We start from the raw sequence: 19747 nt of genomic DNA, 5'->3' as shown, positions 1-19747 counted from the left end.
ATTACTAGTTTTACTACAGACCAACTTGGAATACAATTCCAAGGATAAACATGCTGACCTATCATTTTGCATCCAGGGCCTCTTTATCCATTTTGGCAGGAAAATGCTTGTTTGGTCGTGGTTTCATGCAAGATATTTATCAGGCTTTCACAGTATTGCCATATATTTCTGCCAGCAGTTGGTGCCAAAATGCAGACTTTCTACATAAGAGCGCCAGGTGGTTTTTCAAATATGTTTCTGGTCTATTGTTATTTTACCTTTTTGGAAGTTTTACATTATTGCTGTTCATTTTTTTGTTTGCTTGTTTTAATTTTTTTGTAAACAACTTCCAGCTGCGTGTTTTTAACCCGGAAGCAGTGCATAATTTTTTTTTGAAATAAATGTTAAGGCCCTTATGTGGAGCCAGTCTCCCAACAACTCTCAGTGGCTTCAACACTGCCATCACAAATGGAGCAGTATCTATACACCCACCACTTAGCTTTCATAATATATGGGGAGAGATAACTGCGGCTGCTATGTGAATTAGCTAAGTTTCCATCTGGTACAGCACTGGTCCACACAATTTTCAGTGCATTCATATCCTTCTAAAGTGCTAAAACTCGCCATGTTTTGGAATTTTTCTGATGCATATGGCTATCCAACTAATGCTCTTTTGGGCTAAAGAACTGTGCAATTGTATAGTATTAATCCTGCTTTCTTTCCTTATTATAGAGCGTCTATGGAAATTCTAAAACTTCAGCCACCACCAAAGATGGAAAAAAGAGAAAACCTTTGAAGGGACGTATTAGAGGGAATACTCTCCCTCTACAAAGAGGCAAAACTCAGCAATGCAAGTTCATAGAATTCCAAATAAATACTTTTGCAGCACAGCAAATTGTGATGGAATTTGCATTTCTAGGGATTTTAAATGAAGGTAATGCAAGTTAAATGTTCCTTACACATGGTAAAATTATGGCATCCACAGGGCCTTTTCTAAGCACCCTTACAGTGCAATCCTATGCGTGTATACTCAGAAGCCAGCCTCCATTGAGTTCAGTAAGATTTACTCCCAGGTACCCATGCATATTATTGCAGTTTTAGTTTGACAGCAATAGCATAATCTTCATTTCACAAATGTTAATAAATATAATTAAGGACTTTATCATGATTGGAGAATCTCTGTTACACCACACAAGACATGAAATGGACACAGCTATAATGTTCAAATACATCCTAATGTTATCTTCAATTTAAATAAAATTTGTATGGAAATTTCATATATTTTCAACAAACCAAAAAAGCCATTTTATAGCTTATTCCAAGGTACAACTGTGCTTTTAAAAATATATCAAATTTTTGTGTTGGTACCTAAAGATTCCCAAGTTCCAGATTTAACAAGGATCTTTTGGGGAAATAACTTGTTTTTCTGTAAAACTGTACAATTGTAAAGAAAGTAAAATACAATAGCATTTTTCTCAAATATTACATCACATCATAAACATAATTTAAAAATATTTTACAACTATTTGTGAACCCAAAAAGACACTAGTCTTCTTTTTCCTGTGTTTCAAATCGTTCCATCAATGCTCTAAATACATTTCCTGGTATTTTCTGATGTTTGTCTATTAAACATTGTATTCCATTTTTTGCCTATAAGGTCAAAAAGAAAATAGCTCATTATTGTAACAGCTTTCAGTCAGTCACAGATTAAAATTAAAACCAGCATTTAGCCCTTTTAGTAGCAATAAAAACCTAAGATACCAGCAGTTTAATTTCAAAATTACAAAACAACTGTGAGATGCAAATGCACAAAATGGAGTACGAAGTATTAGCAACTGTAAGGTGGGTTGAAGTTAGAATTCTGATGCTTTCTATCCAATGATTTATAGCATATAGTTAGCAAAGCTAAATAGTTAACATGGGGTCCAGACCCAAAATATGCAACGAAACCCACAAGAAGTCTAATGTTTGTTCTCTAATAATATCCCATATGTGTAGCAAGGTAAACTTGGTCCTCTTCCTTAACCCAGCCTAATGACAGGCTGAATCATCCAGAAAAACCTGAAGCTGAGAAGTCACAATACACTCTAGCATCATGACCAAGAATGGAATAAGAGAAATTTCTGGCTGTGAGTCCAGAATAGCAAGATTCAATCATAGAATCATAGAGTTGGAAGAGACCACAAGGGCCATCGAGTCCAACCCCCTACCAAGCAGGAAACACCATCAGAACACTCCTGACATATGGTTGTCAAGCCTCTGCTTAAAGACCTCCAAAGAAGGAGACTCCACCACACTCCTTGGCAGCAAATTCCACTGTCGAACAGCTCTGTCAAGAAGTTCTTCCTAATGTTTAGGTGGAATCTTCTTTCTTGTAGTTTGGATCCATTGCTCCGTGTCCGCTTCTCTGGAGCAGCAGAAAACAACCTTTCTCCCTCCTCTATGTGACATCCTTTTATATATTTGAACATGGCTATCATATCACCCCTTAACCTCCTCTTCTCCAGGCTAAACATGCCCAGGTCCCTTAGCCGTTCCTCATAAGGCATCGTTTCCAGGCCTTTGACCATATTAGTTGCCCTCCTCTGGACACGTTCCAGTTTGTCAGTGTCCTTCTTGAACTGTGGTGCCCAGAACTGGACACAGTACTCCAGGTGAGTCTGACCAGAGCAGAATACAGTGGCACTATTACTTCCCTTGATCTAGATGCTATACCCCTATTGATGCAGCCCAGAATTGCATTGGCTTTTTTAGCTGCCGCGTCACACTGTTGGCTCATGTCAAGTTTGTGGTCAACCAAGACTCCTAGATCCTTTCACATGTACTGCTCTCAAGCCAGGTGTCACCCATCTTGTATTTGTGCCTCTCATTTTTTTTGCCCAAGTGCAATACTTTACATTTCTCCCTGTTAAAATTCATCTTGTTTGTTTTTGCTCAGTTCTCTAATCTGTCAAGGTCGTTTTGAAGTGTGACCCTGTCCTCTGGGGTGTTAGCCACCCCTCCCAGTTTGGTGTCATCTGCAAATTTGATCAGGATGCCCTTGAGTCCATCATCCAAGTTGTTGATAAAGATGTTGAAAAGACCGGGCCCGATTCAAGTTGGATATGTTTCAACAAATGTATTTTAAAGCTTGTAAGGTCTATCTTGAAAAGGAGATATGTGCCACTCTTCTCCCATCTCTCATTATTCCTTATTCTACTGTCCTTGCACTCTCTTGTTTCTTTAGTTCTTTGCATCTTTATTCTCAGCCAGGTCAAATTCACCTTTTCCCATTCCCAATCTCAAATCACAACCTCCCAAAATGTTCTCCACTGATTTAGCATACTGCTGGGCAATCTTGGCAGTTCACCCCAAAATCAATGAAATTAATCAGCTTCATCCCATGGCTCTTTGGGATGTTTCCATAACTGTATTCAGAACATAGGAATATTACACTACAATTATTTAGGATTAAGATGGTAACTTTGCTACTTCAGCATTATGAAAACAAAAACTTACTTTTTCTGCCAGTTCTGCAGCAGTGACATTTGGGTCATATGGAATAGGATCTCCAATATATGTGCGTAGTTTGACAGGGAAGTTTCCATACAATGGGACTAGTGGCCAACGAGTCTTCTCATACAGCCATCTAAAAAATTCTGGTTCATTAAAAAGAAGGCGGGGGGAGACATATTTAAGAGAATAGAAGGTAAAATAAAGTTCTGTTGCCCAAATCATGCAACTCTTTAAAGGTATCTTGGAGACAATGGCTTTCAAGTCATGTTTATACAGTAATGCCTAATAAATTACTAATGCAAGCTAAAAGCTACACAGTTCTGGAATATGTACAGGTATATCCAATCCTGAGCTAGTTGCACAGATTATGTATTCTAAGCCAGAAGTCATGAGAGAGAAGAAGTAATTGCTGAAATATCTCCAAGATGTAGGTTGTGTTTGCATGTAATGTTACCCCCACCACCAATCACAAGCTTTTGCTTCCATTTCCCACCAACCAGTAATATCTGAATCTGGACAAACTGTTGATATTAATTCTGGTTTAGGGAATCCTACTGCATTTCCTTAACTATAGTTAACACTAACCACAGTTCTTGGTTCAACATACTGAATAACTACAGTTACTTGAAAACAGAAGCAAAAACTTATGATCTCCTCTTCTGCATGACTGTGAGAAGAAAAAGAGAAGTGCAGGAATCCAAGACTATAGCTTAGTATAAAGTCTGAATGAAGCCTTAGGTCCTACATAACCTCTCTTCCCTAGTGTAGAATAGTAAAAGAAAGAGATTCCAAAAGTTGCTTTGGAGGAAAGAGTCACTGTTCTAGAAACATATTGCTGCTTTCTTAAATACCTGTGTTATAAGACAGGGAGCATGTCCTGTGATAAATACCAGTAGATTCTCTGCTTAGCCTTTCTTTAGGTCTTCATAGGACCATAGTCAATCAATGTGCTATTGTCATAAGAGGGACAGAACTTATATCTAAACAAGTGTGAGAACTGCAGCAAATTCCCCACCCCTTTTAGGAAGACCCTTAAATGAAATTTAGTCTGCCTTCTTTATCTTTGATTATACATGCAATTAGCTAATATTTTAAGATTTACTTAACAACTACAATAGTGACCCTCCATTAATTTTTTTAAAGAACCTGGTTTGGGGGGTGGGGTGGCAAAAACCTCTTCTATAGTGCCTAGGAAAAAGAGAAGGCAGGAAGCAGGCACAGAGAAAGCAGAGCAGAAAGATGACTTATGAAGTATGGAAACTAAAGTATGGGATAAACAGATGCAGGGTGGCTGCCTAAAGGATGGTTGAAGGCTAGGCTGAGAAGCAGACATATGAGAGGACTGGGCATGAATAGGGTGGAGGCAGAGAACAATAGAAAGGAAAGCAACAAAAAGGATCAGGGGATAGAAAGGCAACAATGCCTTCTGTTATATTTTGTAATGGTTGTGAATTACACTTTTTCTCTGTCTCTCTTTTTTACAAAATTGAATGTCAAAGGCATGGGTGGGGGGAAATGTAACAGGAGATATAAGAAAAAATGGAAGCAGTCTGGAACACCTTGCTACACAGAACAGTATATACCTAGGTATTAAGGCTTTGCTAATAATTCCAAAAGGACAACTGACACTTGTGGATTTGTAGAGCTTGAGTTAGCATAAAGCAACCTCATCCCTCCAGATGTTTTGGATTACAAATACATATTCACTACACAGCACTTAATGATTAAAATGTCAACCACATCGTTCAAGAAAGAAAATCTTACCCCTATATGCACCAAAGATAGCAAGCCAAAGGTTCAACCAGGAAAGCAATAAATGTAACAACTGAAAGCATAATATAAAAACCCAAAAAACTGAAGTTGCTTACTTATTCCACCAAATGTTCGAACGCTTTCCCGAACATTTTGTGTGAAAAGGGGAATGATGGGCTGTAAAGATGAAGGACATGTGTTAGCAATTTCTGTCTCACACTCAAGGCGTTGCATCCTAAATAACAGAGTCCATTCCTCAGTGATTGCTCACTAACGATTACTTTGTATCATTATAGGATTAATTAAATGAGTAGAAAGCCGAGAGAACCATGCTAAACCATTCATTTGTATCTTCTGCTTGCTCCAAAGAGCTTAGTGCAATTTTCCCACTTACTCTTTTCACAGCTGTCCAGTGAAACAGATTACCCAATGTGATTCATATGGGAATGGTCATTTGAACCTGGGTCTCTATCACAAAATTGAGTTTTTAGCCACGGCATAATATGAATCCCCTATTATTACACCTATAAACTTAGAATGTGATTCTGTAGAGAAAGAAAGAATTTGTTTTGGAGTAAGAAAAACCCTCAAGGTAAATCTGTATTTTCAAAGGAAAACCAAACCATTCTATTCACAACTAGAACAAGAATCTATTTCACCCAAATGCTTGTGTTTCATAGCCGCATATTCTAACAGAAACAATTGGAATGCTAAAAAGTAAGGCATATAGGATCACAATCAATATCTTATCACTTCTGATACCGTATTTTTCGCTCTATAGGACACACCAGACCATAAGACGCACCTGGTTTTAGAGGGGGAGAACAAGAAAAAAAAATATCTCCCTCTCTGTGCAGTGCCCCTCCAGTGAAGTGGCAGGAGAAACGGAGCCCCTTCCATTTCTCCTCCCGCTTCGCTGAAGGAGCGCTGCGCAGAGAGGGAAAGCTGTGCAGCGCCTCTCCAGCAAAGCGAAGCCAGGAGAGCAAGAGGGATCGGTGCGCACCGATCCCTCTTGCTCTCCTGGCTTTGCGTTGCTTTCGCTGAAGCCATGGAGCCTGCATTTCCCCTTAATTTTTTGGAGGGGGAAAAGTGTGTCTTATAGAGCGAAAAATACGGCACTTCTCAGCATTCTATGTGAGCTGTTCCTGTTAATATGTAAGAGCTGATCAACTTGGATAAATGGAAACATTATTTATATAGATTCTCAATGTTATGTGGTGGGCTTCCATACAAACATTTTTTGAAGAGCCATTAAGTGCATCCATTTTGTTTCAATTTCTGCTTGCTTGTCTCTGCTTCTTGTAGTTCTCTCTGGATGAAGAACATGAGCAAGCAAATCATCTGTCTTTACTTTGTTGATTTTACATCTAGAAAGATTCCAACACTGATGGTGCTGGTTTGGTTAATATGCCTGAAGTTATATTGCATTTATGCTCAGAAAACACTCACCACTTTTGCATCAATAGCCACTTGAGCAAATCCTTTACGATTTCCCCATAGTATGGGGTAGTATTCATTAGCGAACAGGGCTTCCCGAACTCCTCCTGGTGAAATGGCCAATGAGCGTCCGCTCTTTAATGCTTTTATACATTCCTCCTGTGATCCAGGCAAAGTACGAAACACATCAATTACGATTTTGAAACCTGCAAAGAGTTAAGAAACAAATAGCTCATGAGAGAAATCTGGAATAAACAGTAGGCAAAAAAGAAAAATGGAAATATTGAACAAAACCATGAAAGAATTGGGTTTTATACACCTAAATGTAGTCCAGCACCCACCTCTTGTTCACATCCTCCTGCATCAATATTGGGCTTAATCAAAACATATACTGTATTTTTCGCCCTATAAGACGCACAAAACCACAAGACGCACCTAGCTTTTGGAGGAGGAAAACAAGAAAAAAAATATTCTGAATCTCAGAAGCCAGAACAGCAAGAGGGATCGCTGCGCAGTGAAAGCAGCAATCCCTCTTGCTGTTCTGGCTTCTGGGATAGCTGCGCAGCCTGCATTCGCTCCATAAGACGCACACACATTTCCCCTTACTTTTTAGGAGGGAAAAAGTGAGTCTTATAGAGCAAAAAATACGGTACTTTCAAAACAAAATAGTGATAATTTTAAGCAACTATTGACTCATCATTTTTCTCTAGGACAAAGTTTGTTACCTAATTTCCACATATCAGGTGCATTTGGGCCAATTCAAGCTTAGTGCTGAAGGCTTACATGGTACTAACACAGAAACAACAAACCATTACTATTATCACTCTAGAAAAGTTAGTGTTTTGAAGACACATTATATTTCATAAAATTTGTGAATTGTTTTATAGACTATAAATTTAAAAGCTTCATAGAGTTTGGTGTAATCAGACAGAATTCTTGGTACAATTCATAATTTGGCAAGTGACCGTTCCATTTGGTCACATTAAATTTTATTTAGTTTAACAGTGTCTTTCTACACCACTCTCACTGAAGGGTAATGGCTTAGCACAGCAAGATATATTTCATGGCACATTTGGGAATTTTAGCAAAGGGTAAAGGAAACAACTATGGCAAATGCTAACCACTGTTAAGTATTACATCCGTATGGGGCTGCAACTGTGAATAAGAAACACCTTATTTTCTAACCATTCCTCAGGAATGGTTATTTAGTTTTTAATATAGGATATATTTTTAAAACTCATGAAAGATACTGTTTCCATCTTCAAAGGGCTACAACTAGAAAAGGTACAGTCAATCCCTTTTCAGATCATTGTTACCGATTTTCACCACTGAAGACAGAACTCAGTCCAGTAAGCAAATCATAATAAAGTAAGTTACATTTCAAATCTACAATGCAGAAGCCACAATTTGAGAACATTCTCAGTGAGTGTGTTCATGAGTCATGGTGAGCTATGGATCCCAGGTCTGCGATCTAAATTCACATGGAGCTACCACATTGCTACAGGTAAGCAGGACCAAGGCCTGGGCAGAATCTCAATGCAGAACTGCCTGGGAAACATATGTATACCATCTTGGGCTCCATGGTGGAAGAAAGGTAGGATATAAATGTAAGGGGGGGGGGAGAGAAACAAAACGACATACAAACACAGCCAGTGTTCATTTCTGCATTTTGAGTTGTTCTAAAACTCTACAAACTGCATATTTGCTCACTGAATTTATGTATGAATGCACCTGTGTACACGAACAAATAAACCCTGTCCATAACACGTGTCTTCAGATGTCCAGTTAGTACTCTTAACTGATCTACAAGCATCATAATCACATTTCACAGTTTTTACCTGGTAATGAAAAGACGAAGTGATCAGCAACTACATGGATGAATTTTTTCTTCTTAGTAAAAACAGCAGACACGAAGTAGAAAAAGTCTATAGGTGTTGCTCCATGATAAAAAATAAATAGGGCTGGTCCATCAGGTATTTTTTCTAGGCCGTGCACCTCATAACCTGTTAAGAAGAGAAGGGAACGTTAACATTTGATATCAACTTTGCATTGCAAAAGCTTACTCAAAGAAGCACCAGAACTACAGTTGCAAATGACAGGCAAGCAAAGGCCTGTCATTCAATATGAAGGATTGAGTACTTTCCTGGAAAGAAAGCCTCTTTTGAACTACTTTTTAATGCCCTCATAAATGACTGACTTGTCTGCCAGTTAGGTAACTGCTGACTTCTCTTTTGTTACTTTAGACAGAAGTTGCATTGCTCTTAAAAATGATATCTTGTATTGGACTAGCTTCTGTCAATGAAAAATAGTAAGAGCTTCTAATCTGGGTTATATGGTTACCTTGGGACACAAAGGTAACCATCGGGGGTTCATCTCAGTTTCTCCACCAGCATATGCTAAATCTCATAATCTTGTTTAGTTACTCTTCAACATACTTGTGCACTCCTTGATAAATGCAGTCAGTATTAATAAAGTTCATCTCCAAAAAAAACATTCCTGTTTTGTAGAGGAATTATAGTGTCCTGCCAAAATTGCAATGGCTTTTGTCCTTTTCAGATCATTGCTGCTGTTCCATTATCAAATATTAAGAATCTCATTCCATCTCTGCCTTGCTCCTGAGAAACATTTTCTGCAAGTAGAGTGGGCAATTGAAAAAATATCTGATCATTCCAATACAATTGGCTCCACCCCATGAAAGCACATATATGAAAATCTGTAGAGAAAATCCGCTTACAACATTACACTACCTTCAAAAGGAATTCTTCTGTTGATAAGGAATCTGTCCCATCTGACTCAAAAGATTTCACTGACTACTTCATGGGCACACCCTCTTCTTGAAAACACCTGCAAAGTGGGGGAATAACCACCTTTGTTGTTGCTGTTGCACAGAGGACCTGGAGCTGTAGCTAATCTTTAAGAACCACCTGCTCACATTTAGAGTTTCCAAGTCCAGGAATTGGAGAGACTGTTCTGAATGGGGTTGCACTGTACCTGAAAAAAGGTACATGGTTTGGGAGCTCTCCCAAGATTTCAAAGCTGTCACTGGAAGTACAAGTAGCCTCAGTGGGAATAGTTACTCCTCACCAGCTATAGCAATTCATGGACTTGGAAAGCAGGTCTCAGTAATCCACGCTCTGATAACCTCATGACTTGTTACTGCAATGCACTCTACATGGGGCTACCCTTAACTATAGTCTGGAAGATGCAGTTACTGCAAAATGTGGTTGCCAGGCTCCTAAAAGGGGCAGCCAGATGGAATTCAAGTGATTCCAATCCTCAGAACTCTGCACTGGCTGACTGCATGCTACTGGGCCTATTTTAATGTGTTGGTACTGGTGTACAAAGCCCCAGATGACTTAGGAGCAAAGTACTCCTCCCAATACCTACTCTCCCAATGGGAGTGCTCTCCCAATACCTACAGGCCTGTGTTCCAAGATCCAACCAGTGGCCTGGCTTATTGGTGGTGGTCTAAGGCAGTGGCCTTCTCAGTGGCAGCACCCTGAACATGGAACTCCCTCCCAAAGGAAATGTGGTTGTCCCCCACACTGTCAATATTCAGATACCAATTTTCAATATGTTCACCTGGGGATTTGGGCCATAAACGGGCTATGGAATTTAGTAGTTCTGCTATTTCACTGCCTTTCCATGTTGATCATTTATAAGTTTTTAAATGTAGTGTACTGGTCTGGGCTTTTTTTTTTTTAGAAAGAATGGAATAAAATCATTTCAGGTTAAGGCAAGGTAGGGTAAAATATTTAGAACTTTTTCTATGTTTATTGTGCTATACTCAAAATTGTTTACCAAGTCACCTGAGGCAAGATCTGAAAAGGGGAACTTCCCAACCTTCAGTTCATTGTTTCATAATCTAATTATAATTATGTTTCATCAAATAGGTAGGTTGCAACAGGGGTGGAGTGTCCCATTTTACTCGCTTAAGGAGAAACAGGAAGTGCCATCCTGGTGCCTCCAGCAATGGTGCCAATTTGAAGAAAAATCTCACTGGAAATCAGTGTAAATGGCAGCGGTGGAGGCAGAGGGGCAGAAAGGGTGCCCATAAGGACACAGCCTTGGGGGCTTCTGCTGCCTGAGGCAGCAGTCTCACTCTGCTTAATGGCTGGACCAGCCCTGGGCTGCAAGACAGGTAAAGATAAATTCATGTGGACACCTGACTATTTAGCCAAATAGAAATGCTTAAGAATATCCAAGAACCGTCATCAACCTGAGTTTAAGGAAAGGGTCATTCCATGTCATTTCAATGAGGTCATGTCACCCTCCGTCTCAGATGTTGATGAAATTTGAAACCCACTTAAATTTTTCCCTACGTCTGAAATGGTTTTAATCTTATAGTACTTCGAAGTTTTGTTAAATCTGCATTGTCTGTCCCTATTGAGACCCTCGGCATAAGATACCCTTGTGTACATTTCTTCTTCTTCTCCATAAACTAGTATCAGATTGAAATTTTACACAGAGCTCAATAAAAGATGACGATTTAAGAAAAAAAATACACCAGCACTCAAAAGATTTTATAAATGCCTTTTTTTTAAAAAAAAAAATGCACTTGTAGCCTAGTTTTTTGGGTGCAAAAACTAGGTTTAGAAAATCCATAGCTGTAATAACTTCAAATTTCCCCAAATTTCCCAAAATTAAAACAAGTCTGCACTTTCAAAAAGAACCTATAATAACCAATATTATTTTAATTTTTAAGATATACAACTTTGTTTCATTAATTTTTTTCTATTACAGCTATGGATTGTAGGAAAGTTGTATGAAATGGCCACCGAGTAGCCATTTTCCCCCATGATGTCCAAAATACATAGAATTTTCATTACAAGCAATAAAATATCATAAATTTCATTCTTTGTCAAGAAAGAACATGTCTTTGCAATAATTTTCAACATCAGAAACTTGTGGTTATATCATGCCCACCCACTGTAAATTCGGGTCATTGGGCAACCTAGTTTTTCACTTTTGGGTTGGCAATGTCATTTTATTCTGGGATCTGCCTTGGGTAGCTGTCTCAACCCCATTCCTTTCCAAGTTTTCCTGAAGAATCCTGGCCAAACCACTCTTCCATTACACTTTGCTAAAGGCTCTGCTTCATCCGCTGTGAGTATTGTACAACTACTTTACAACAGTTGGTCCTGTGCTGTATTAAAAACTAAGTATGCTTTTTAAATTTGGATAATGAATTACCAGAGAAGCACAACCTGTTACCAAAGTTAGCTTCATATGAAATGACAGGCTTGCATAAGCGCTTGAACTGGCTTGCTTAAGCCCTTACAGCTTATAGCGCCCAGAGAGTACAGATACACTGCAACTTTTTGTTGCATGACCTAATTGTTGTTCCTATTGACTTTCAGGTTCATCAACCTGTGCCACTAACACAGTATCAGTGGTCAGGTGAAAAGGGAGATGAATAACGGTCTATAAAACTGATGCTATCTAGGTTGCATACAACTACAAAGATCTGAACTCAGGAATAAGGGAGACCATAGAGATACGTAAATAAAAGAGGTGGTCATATTCGGCAAAATAATATTTCACATTGCTAAGCACCAGCATAAAACATGTAAGCATCTGGCACAACAAATATTTCCTAGCACTGCTCTTATGGTACACTGACAGTAAGCTGCCTTAAGGTATACTATTGTATCCAGTGGTAGTGGTGACGAATCTATGAACTATGGACCAGATCAGACCCACAAGACAGCCTCACATGGCCCACCAAGGGCCTTTTCCCTTCTCCAGTCAAGTTAATGGAGAGATTGCTGTTGCCATTAAGTTGCACTGAGGACAAAGACAAAGGGTGCTGTCACCTGTAGAATTAATGAAGAGTTGCACAGGGGAAGAAAAAGAAAGGATCCCTGTATGTGCATGATTGTGGTGTGTGCCAGAGACAGAGATTCATTGGTGAACAAGTGCAGTGCAGCACAGTGCATGCAGGTGAACATGAATTTCTTTTTCTCTCCTCTGGCATCAAACCCTCAAGCAGGTTGATCAAAACTGAATGCAGTCCTTGGGTTTAAAGTGATTAGCTACCTTTGTCCTATGCCAGCCATTTACTGGGGACTATCAGGTTAAGAACAGAAGCAGACTGAATTTGTTACAGCATTTGCCTGATAATACACAACTTAATATTTGTATATATCAGTCCATTACAGGGTGGCGCTGTGGGTTAAACCACAGAGCCTAGGACTTGCCGATCAGGTCGGTGGTTCAAATCCCCGTGACAGGATGAGCTCCTGTTGCTCAGTCCCTGCTCCTGCCCACCTAGCAGTTCGAAACCACATCAAAGTGCAAGTAGATAAATAGGTATCGCTCCAGTGGGAAGGTAAACGGTGTTTACATGCGCTGCTCTGGTTCGCCAGAAGCGGCTTAGACATGCTGGCCACATGATCCGGAAGCTGTACGCTGGCTCCCTCAGCCAATAAAGCGAGATGAGCGCCGCAACCCCAGAGTCAGTCACAACTGGACCTAATGGTCCTTTACCTTTACTCAGTCAATTAATTATTTTTATTCTAATTCTTAAAAGTTGTAAAATGTCTTTTTCCATAAAGAGGGCTTCTCCCCACTTCCCTAAAGGAATGTGGATAATTGCTATAATTACACACTTGCTGAACTTGTTGGACTTTCCACAGTCATTCTTCCATCTTCCCCACTAGATTTTCTGTACTCTTTCCTCTGGAGGTCCACATAATTGTGAAGCTTGGGGTGGGGGAAGAGAATGACATAAAATGCTAGACCAATATATTGGCAAAAGCATATATATGTGCCTTATTAGACCGATGGTTTAAGTCAGTGATTCTCAAGCGGTGTGGCTTGCCACACTGGTGTGGCAGGAGAGGATGTCAATTGGGGCAGGAAGATTCAAGGACAATCAAAGATTCCAGTGAATCAAGAGGCAACACATGTGGGTGGTTCTTGCAGTTTGCCACTCTAATCCTGAATAACCAACTTCTTAGAATTTGGGTCACAGCGTTTGTGGCTAAGAGGTTTTGCTGGCTTGAACAGAAATACAGAAGATTTCTATATCATGGCCTATGTCATGGACAGAAAAGTTCAGGCTCTTCAAATGTTAACTACAACCCCCATGATCCACACCCACAGCCCATGCTGGCTGGGGCTTAGAGAAGTTGCAAGTACAACCACAGCTGGAGGGCCACAGGTTCCTCTTTCCTGCCCTAATTGCATACTTTCCTTTATTTAACTACAGTGGTGCCTCGCAAGACGAAATTAATTCGTTCTGCGAGTCTCTTCGTCTAGCGGTTTTTTCGTCTTGCGAAGCAACCCTATTAGCGGCTTAGCGCTATTAGCGGTTTAGCGGCTTAGAAAAAGGGGGTGGGGAGCGAAAAAAAATCTCAAGACTTGCAAGACATTTTCGTCTTGCAAAGCAAGCCCATAGGGAAATTCGTCCTGCGAAGCGCATCAAAAAACAGAAAACCCTTTCGTCTAGCGGGTTTTCCGTCTTGCGAGGCATTCGTCTTGCGGGGTACCACTGTATTTCCCTCCATATGACAGGTTAGGCTAGGCTAGGGCATTGATGGACACTGTGGAGCAAAATCTACCAGCAGATTTCTGGGGAATTTAAATAGATTGGCAAGGATTCCCAAATCCCCAATTGTTTAGCAATGACTCCCACACCCACATTACTGTATAGTGCTGAAATGAAGCAGAAAGTGATGCATCAATGTGTGGAGGGACTGAAGAGTTCAGTTTTGTTCTGATGCTCAAAGTCACTGGGTTCAGAATTTATTAATTCTAAGTACTTGTGTCTGTTTGCACCTGGCTCTGGTTAATAGATCTTCGGGTTTTAATAGAAAAAAATGTAAATCCCACAAGCCTGAAGTCTGTCCTCCCCTGATCTATGGGATATTTGAAGGATTAATTAGGCTGCTTAGGTTTTGAACAGAAATAAGTGTGAAGCTATTCATTATCATTTGCAAGGGAAGGAGCAGAAATACTGACTGAGGTTGAAACCCCATTTGTCTAGGAGTAAAGCCCCACTGAATTGAATGGGACTTGAATGGGAATGAGTAGACATAGTATTGCAGGCTTGAAACAACGTAACTGGTTTTCCTGGCCATCATGTAGTTTTTCAAGCAAAGAGACTTCTGACTATACTTTGCCACCAATTCCATTAGTCAGACTCAGAGGCAATCTCATGCTCTTCATTTTCTTCTAAAATATACCTGCTACAATTAGCATACATTATTCAAGCAAAAAGAAGGGAAGAAGTCTAGCAACCATGCCTAGAAAGCCTTTAATTGTTTCATTATTGACTTTCACGGTATCTTTTAGAGCCTTTTGTAAAAAATCCGATTTACTTATTAAAAAAAATTAACCTCACATCATTGGGCATATAAATTCAAAATATATTTAAATATTCACTCAGACTAAATCTGTCTTTCAAGGACAAACTACGTCACCTGAATACAGTTGCTAAATATTAATGCCTGTTCAGCACAGGAAAGTAACAGACAATAAGTATGACATACCAGACTGGGAAACGATAGTTAAGGTAGTCTGAAGCAGAAGAAAAGTAGACAGAGTTCATTACGTGAAGTTCCTGTTTTCTTTGAAAGTTCACAGGAACACTTTGATTTCTGGCAGCTGGGAAGAAGGAAGGAAACCACTGATGCATCCCCATTATTGTCTATTCTACAAGACTTCTCCCTAACAAGAAGCTTGTCTAAAAAGCCTTGTAGTCCAAGATTTATAGTGAACAAGCTAAAGAGTTTATTGTTATATTGTCTTGAGAATCTCATGTACCCTCTTAGACTGGTGCAGTTCTTGCTTAAAAGGAATGAATCACAACAGAATTCCACTTTCCTGTAGGAAAAGGCCTATGCATTCCTATGCACACACCATGCATTCCTCACCAAAGAGGTGTGTGCACAAACACACATCTGGGTAACAGATGGTGCAAAATCAAGATGATTTTGTTTTTTGCTGCTTTTTACGATCTCCAGAAAGTCCACCTTGCACTCCAGTGAGGTTGGGAAATATATGGTGCAACTCGTTAGCAACAAACAACTCAAAAAGAGCTCCTTTAACATAAACCTTATTATCATTTGCCTCCCTCAAACATACGTGAATGTAAAATATAAAGCTACTTTCTACAGTGGAATAATTCCTCTTTAATCAAACAAATGTTTTTACAACGCATACACATTCTGAATATAGGAATGTGATTGATTAGGAAGTGGAATAAAAAAATACTGAACCTCTGAAACTGTAATAACAAAGTAGTTTATGCAGTGCTACTGAAAAAAATGCTTGGGAAAGTTCTTCTGAAAACAAGTATAGGATTTTGTATCCTTATACTTGAAGACTATTTAGCTTATATCATCTACATAAGAAAAATGTACTTACCATTCCATATTCTTCCATGAACATACCACAAAGTTAACACTGCTAGTCTTGCACCATCCAAAAAATCATTTGAATAAACCTCTTTTAGGTATGTCCGTAACTTGTAAATATGAAGAATAAAAATGCTGACATATACAAGAATGAGGATGAGTGCAGGAAGTAAAAGTGCTACAAGCAATGGTGCAAAGAGCCATGTGAGGTAGACCAGGTAACTCAGATATTCGTCCAAGTGTTCGACACCAGTCCATCCTTCCAGTATGTAAACCAGGCAAGTCAAGTAAGACATGGGCATCTGCTCTGTACCACAGGATTCATTTCGGCCTATCATATTCTGTTTAAAAAGAAAACAAAACAAGTTTTTTTAAGTATATAAATATCTGCATAGTATATTATAAAGAAGTGTTTGGAACTGTCAGTTTGAATTTCCAGACAATTTTCACTAAAGACCAGAATACTCATTGCCAAGTAAACACAACAATCAAGTTTGGGAGTGAAGCAACTAGGGAACCTGTAATACTTGTCTACCCTCTGCTTCTTAAAGTCTATGAAGTGCAACGTATGGCAACAGATTCTTATCTCCCATGTAGCACTTTTACAATAGTAGAAAACAGGCTTTCAGTGTTGTAAAATCCAAAGCCCATCTAAGATAGCTTTCTTTGTACAGGAGGGACTTTGTTCCAGACTTTATCTTGTGAACCTCCCTGAGATCTTTTGATGAAGGGAAGTATATATATTTAATAAACAACAACAACAATTTATGTATGGCTTTCTTCGGTTCTCTTGCTGTGTCCCAGCATCATCCTCTTTGTGTAGTGCAGTGACAAAGACAAGAGCAGCAAACTAAATTCTATGATGGAAACCTGCTCCGATTTAAAAAGGCTTCAGTGATCATCTTCATTCGTTTAATTCACATGGGTTTACTGGGATACATTGACTAGATCTGTGTACCTGACAGAGATGGGGCCACAAATGTCTTTTTGATGAAATAACCACCTGTTTTTCAAAAAGAGCTACTGGTCCTTTGGGGGGCACTCATCATGTTTCAAAGTCTTTCTTTCAGCAAGCAGAAAAGTGAATATCCCACAAAAAGGCACTCCCATAAAACATTTAAAAACAAATGCTCAAGTGCACACACAACAGCAACTCAGTGCACAGGGTGACACTTCTGCAAATTGATGACCGATAGCTGAATTGATAAACAGTTACAAATCAGGAAAGGCCAGCTCCAATCTTGTCTCTCCTATAAATTCTCTGGGTGGCTTCCAGCAAATGAGAGCCGCACTTTCCCAGCTGCACACCTGCAATATCTACCTGACATGGTGTTGTAAGAATTGCCGCGTGAAGCAGCCCCTACAACATTCGTAAAGCACAGGATATATTAACGGCGCCCGCGCCACAACGCAAGGACTCAAGTCGGAATCAGTGAGAGAGCGCCCAAACCGGTACGGAGATGGGAAGTCCTGCGAGAAGTTGGGGAGAAAAGCAACAGAAAAGGCTGCCCATGTAAAGGGGGTGGAGGGGAATGGCTGCCCTCCCTCTCTCAACTCTCTTCCCCGCCCGAAGAGACAACTTGCTGCATCCTAACGAGGAGGAAGGGAAGACGGGCCTCACCTGTCTCGGAGAGGGAGGATGAGGATGAGGAGGCGGCGGCAGCTGCAGAGACGCTTCACTCGGCGACAGAGCTCGGCCTTTTCTTCCTCTCCTGCCGCCCCCAAAGGGGCGGTATGGCAAGCGGCCACTCCTGGCAGATAGAACTTCACCGCTATCCCATTGTCCCGAGTGAGGACGCACCAAAAGAGGACAGCGTGCTCTTCGCTAAGCTTAGGGCCGCTGCTCCACCCGGACCCATTGAGTAGGAGGACAGGTGCCTGAACCAGTCAGAGAAGGCGGCTTCCGGGAAATGCGCCATAGAGAAAAGAAAGCGCAGAGGGACGCGGAACAGCGTCTAGATAGAGGGTTTGCGGCTGCGCGTCGGAAGCCTTTAAAAAAACAAACGCCAATCTCCCGTCTCGCCCAGAGGGAAGGGAGGACGTCGTGTGGCTGCTTCCAAACAAGAAATGCAGCTGCAGAGGCTGTTGTAGCTCACGTCTTATTTAGTACTAATCTAAAAAGGGAAAAGGGAAATCTAAAACAACCCTGCCAAGGCAAATGCATAAATCCCCTTATTATCATTGTTAACAATGTAATTTGTTGCCCGCCGTTCACCCTGAAGTCTCAGGGCACTTTAAAAATGCAAAGCACGGAAAACAATTTAAAACCACAATTCCAAAAAAGGACAGTTCCTAAAAATATTTGTTTAAAATTCCTAAAAAGTAAGTAACCTGAACATCTGAAAAGGGTTTGGATCTGATGCAGCACACCCATGGAACGCATTGTCTTGGCCTCTACTGCCACCAAGAGATCAATGCCTGCAGATGCAACATCCTTGCTCTCAACTGTCAGAGGGACACTTTTACCCATTGCAGCCCCCTTTAGATGGCATTCAGCAGGGGTTGGAATTAATTTGTCACTCTCAAATATTTATTTTCTGATTTATCAGTATTGTAAATTGCTTAGTGTCTGGACAAGTTGAAAAGTGGATTGTAGCAAACCAAATGAAATTGAATTCAGGTAAGACTATGGTGCTGTGGTCTAAACCACTGAGCCTCTTGGGCTTGCTGATCAGAAGGTTGGCAGTTTGAATCCCCACGATGGGGTGAGCTCCTGTTGCTCGGTCCCAGCTCCTGCCAACCTAGCAGTTCGAAAGCATGCCCAAAAGTGCAAGTAGATAAATAGGTACTGCTCCGGCGGGTAGGTAAACGGCATTTCCATGCGCTGCTCTGGTTTTGGTGTTCCATTGCACCAGAAGTGGTTTAGTCATACTGGCCACATGACCCAGAAAAACTGCAGACAAATGTCGGCTCCCTTGGCTTGTTAAGCGAGATGAACACCACAACCCCAGAGTCATCTGTGACTGGACTTAACTGTCAGGGGTCCTTTACCTTTTAAGACTATTGTTGGCACCAATCTGTCTCGAGAGACAGTGAAAGAGAGGAGAGATATAGCACCTGCTGTGGCTGTAGGAGAGATATGCTTTATTGCAGCTGGGGAAGATGAAGGTGTCTTGCTTTGCTGTTACAGATGCACCGTAGCATTTCTTCTATCTGCGTTCCTCTCAGTAGTCATTTCTCCTCTGGTCACAGTTGTGGATACATGACTTGGCTGTCTCCTTCTCTCCAGGCACTGCAGTCATCTGCAACGGGTTTCCCACACAGTGGGGTTAATGTTGCCAGCTTTCATGTCATGTTTGTAGACATATTTATACCTGAATTCAGATATGGCTAAACACAACAATAAGTATTTACAAGTGCTTGAATCACTTTATAGACATAATCCTCTGAATTCCAAACCACATTCTATGATGGGAAACAGTGGTACCTCTGAATGGGAGCGGGATCCGTTCCAGAGCCCCGTTCGCATCCTGAAGCGAACGCAACCCGCGTCTGCGCGTGTGCAGGTCACAATTCGCCGCTTCTGTGTGACGTCATTTTGAGCGTCTGCACATGCACGAGTGGCGAAACCCATAAGTAACGCGTTCCATTACTTCTGGGTCGCCGTGGAGTGTAACCTGAAAACGCTCAACCCGAAGCTACTTCAACCTGAGGTATGACTGTTCTGACCTCACATTGCAAAGAAACCGTACCGGGACAGAGAGTTACAGTCATATCTCGGG

General features: G+C 40.6%; 1 protein-coding gene across 1 annotated transcript; it reads right to left on the bottom strand.

Annotated features, from left to right (window-relative positions):
* Positions 1-1026: 1026 nt before the first annotated feature.
* LOC310682436 (DGAT1/2-independent enzyme synthesizing storage lipids-like) lies at positions 1027-18233 on the bottom strand. The gene is made up of 7 exons (XM_083451321.1): positions 17647-18233; positions 16036-16366; positions 8502-8666; positions 6676-6869; positions 5343-5403; positions 3478-3617; positions 1027-1629 (listed from the first exon to the last, which is right to left on the bottom strand). Exons 2-7 carry the CDS (start codon positions 16361-16363, stop codon positions 1525-1527), a joined length of 993 nt encoding a protein of 330 aa, XP_083307447.1. The 5' UTR covers positions 16364-16366; positions 17647-18233; the 3' UTR covers positions 1027-1524.
* Between the last annotated feature and the right edge of the window lie 1514 nt (positions 18234-19747).

This window comes from Podarcis tiliguerta (assembly GCF_965153285.1).
Source record: "Podarcis tiliguerta genome assembly, chromosome: 7".
Classification (NCBI taxonomy): Eukaryota; Metazoa; Chordata; class Lepidosauria; order Squamata; family Lacertidae; genus Podarcis; species Podarcis tiliguerta.
The sequence above is the reverse complement of the archived record's forward strand: the minus strand, read 5'-3'. Positions and strand labels throughout refer to the sequence as shown.